The 2,854-nt window shown below is 44.8% G+C and overlaps 1 protein-coding gene across 1 annotated transcript; it reads right to left on the bottom strand.

The window, feature by feature from the left end:
- Positions 1–1,654: 1,654 nt before the first annotated feature.
- On the bottom strand, positions 1,655–1,951 carry LOC308514441 (putative monooxygenase p33MONOX; the record flags this gene model as incomplete). The annotated part of the gene is made up of 1 exon (XM_081084608.1): positions 1,655–1,951. The coding sequence occupies one exon, from the start codon at positions 1,949–1,951 to the stop codon at positions 1,655–1,657; it is 297 nt and encodes a 98-aa protein (XP_080940734.1).
- Between the last annotated feature and the right edge of the window lie 903 nt (positions 1,952–2,854).

Below are 2,854 nucleotides of genomic sequence, written 5' to 3'. Positions count from 1 at the left end.
GGGACCTGAGAGTGCTCAGGACAAGGACCACACACGTCCACGATGAGGAGAAATGAGCAGGTGCTTTCCCTGGCTCCTGTCCCCAGTATGTTCTGTGCTTACTAGTACACAGGTCTGAGGCTCGTTTGGGGGGCAGTGGTTGCATATAGGACCTTTTTTCAACCTTCCACGTGGCTCTCAGAAAAAGTTCCAGGTCCTGGTGACACTTGTTTCACATGAACGTCTGGACTAGAATCTACGTATAGTTACTACCATCTTTATTTTAAAAAAACCTTAACATCCATTAAGTTATACCAGTGGTTTTCAACCTTACTAATGCTGCGACCCTTTAATACAGTTCCTCGTGTTGTGGTGACCCCCAACCATAAAATTATTTTCATTGCTACTTCATAACTGTAATTTTGCTACTGTTATGAATCATAATGTAAATATCTGATATGCAGGATGTATTTTCATTGTTATAAATTGAACATAATTAAAGCATAGTGATTAATCACAAAAACAATATGTAATTATATATGTGTTTTCCGATGGTCTTAGGCGACCCCTGTGAAAGGGTCATTCGACCCCCAAAGGAGTCACGACCCACAGGTTGAGAACCACTGATCTATACCAAAGCAGTAGGCTGAATTTTTCTCCCTTAGAAACTTTTCTTTTTTTAAAACAGAATATGATTATATTTAATACACAAGTTTGATACAACCAAAAAGTAAAACACCAGAAAATAGTAACAAAAAACATGGTATTGCATCTGCAGTGCATGAGAAATGGTTAACATCTATAGTCATAAACAATCTCTTAAAAACCAGTGACACTATAATAATGCAAGGAAACTGGAAAAATAAAATGAAAAAGTACAAGTGATGATTAAGCAGTGAGCATATATGATTTTGCTGAGCAGTGATGAAGAATAACTTCTCTGCAGTGTCAGTGAGCAGAATAAAGACACTCTTAGAAACTTTTCTACCAAATTGGAGTTAACTTAATCTCACTTCAAAGTGCAGCAGAGGATATGCAAGACTTGTGTTTGTTGACAGGTGAAAGAGCAGCCCTGCCCAACAGAACTGCCAGGAGGCATCACAGTAAGAACTAGCTCTGACCGAAAGCTATAGCAAAAGCTATAGCGACGGCTCCGGTCTCCACTCAGGAGAAGGGTCCCTGCCAAAGTCTGGGTTTTCTTCATGCCCAGATCTCAACCAGATTGTAGGTACCCGCACCGACAAGGATGGAGCACACAGCACCAGCCGTCAAGAGGGCCAGAGACTAGTCACTGAGCACCTCTACTCCCCAACTTACCCATGCCCTCGCTGACCCTGGTCTTTAAAGGAATCAAGAAGTCTTGGTTTGGGAACAACATAAGCATTTTCTACCTCATAAGCAATGATCAAGTTCTTGGCTAAATAATGCAAAAATAGGTAATCAGGCCTCCATACATCGCTGCTGAGAGTATCTAGTTTAACTTTAAATTAAAGCAATTGCACAATGACTTCTTCCACACAAGGACAAGCTTTGCACTAATGTTTCTCAAAAGCCAATTATGTCTGCAATTCTAGCCTCAGGTTAAGGTTTAAAAAACAAAACAAAACAAAAACACCATTCCTATGTCAGAGCCAGGGTAACAAAGACACCTCTATTCAGTCATCGGGAAAAAGCTCTAAAAGCTGGTGGGTATGAGCACATTCAAGTCACGGGGTTTGAGATTAGGGGTCTGAGGTGGTTGTTTCTTCCCTCCCATCACTGGCAGGTCTATCTTGGGCGGCTTGAAGGTGGCTGGATCTTCGGCCTTTCGGGTGGCCAGCATGCTCATCAGTTCCATTGGAGAAGGCTTCTGGGCTCCTCTGTAGGGCTGGGTGGCAAAGCCTCCCGAATCAGACTTCTGGAGGGATCTTGGTCCAAAAAGGCTCCATTTATCTGCTGAGTTTCTGTCTTTATCCCCGCTTCCAGAATCCATGGTGCTAAAACATGGGCCAGGTAAGGCTGTGGAAGAGCCAGAAAAGAACCGGCCTCCTGGCTTCTGCTTAGGGGAAGAGTGGGGGAAGCTGCTGGAGGTGGCCTGGACGGATGTTGGGGTCCAGCCCCAGCTGGTCCAGGGGTTCCCAAAGGTGTGGACCAAGTCAGCGAAGAAGGAATGACATGGAGGCAGTGTTCAGTCGATCAGCATAGCCAGGTTCTGTCTTTAGGTTCTCCAGCCAGGTTCTGTGTTTTATTGTCTTGTTACATCTGTATTTATACCAGTTGATTTTAATCCTATCAATTTCTATTCCAAAGGTTAGGGCGTTTCTTATCTCCATTCCAGGGAGTAAATATTATGTAGCTTAAGCGTGATTGTTCGTAGTTAAAGTGATTAACTACCCGCCTGGCACTTAGTTAAAGAGTTTTATTCCCTCCCTAACTTCAGGGAAAAACCCCTACCTGAGGAAACAACCTTTCTCGGAGAGGTGACCTTGGTTAAAACACATATCGCCAAGAAGGGGAGCAAACATATTAAGAACAGTATGCCATATACACCAGGTCCCTTGAAACATATGCTGTGCAGATGTTTCTTTCCTGCAGCGACTGTGTCAAGCAGCAAGGATGGACCGGCTTCCGGCAGGCGGAGGCCGGCTGCTTCTCTTCCCTCATTCTCTCTCCACTCTGTTGTTCTAGTTTCTTGGCAACATGCTGATACTTGCGCTCTGGAATCACTGGCTTCCAGGGGATGCTGCCCATGTCCGATGGAGGAGGAGTCACGGGCGTAGGGTCCTCCAGGGCATCATCATAGCTGAATGCCCACAGCACATCCCGATGGGTAGGGACATCTTGCCTAGAGGCCCACTAGGCTCAAGAGCAGGCACTTCTGATGGTCTCGAAGCCA

This window comes from Myotis nattereri (assembly GCF_964212035.1).
Source record: "Myotis nattereri genome assembly, chromosome: 2".
Classification (NCBI taxonomy): domain Eukaryota; kingdom Metazoa; phylum Chordata; class Mammalia; order Chiroptera; family Vespertilionidae; genus Myotis; species Myotis nattereri.
The sequence above is the reverse complement of the archived record's forward strand: the minus strand, read 5'-3'. Positions and strand labels throughout refer to the sequence as shown.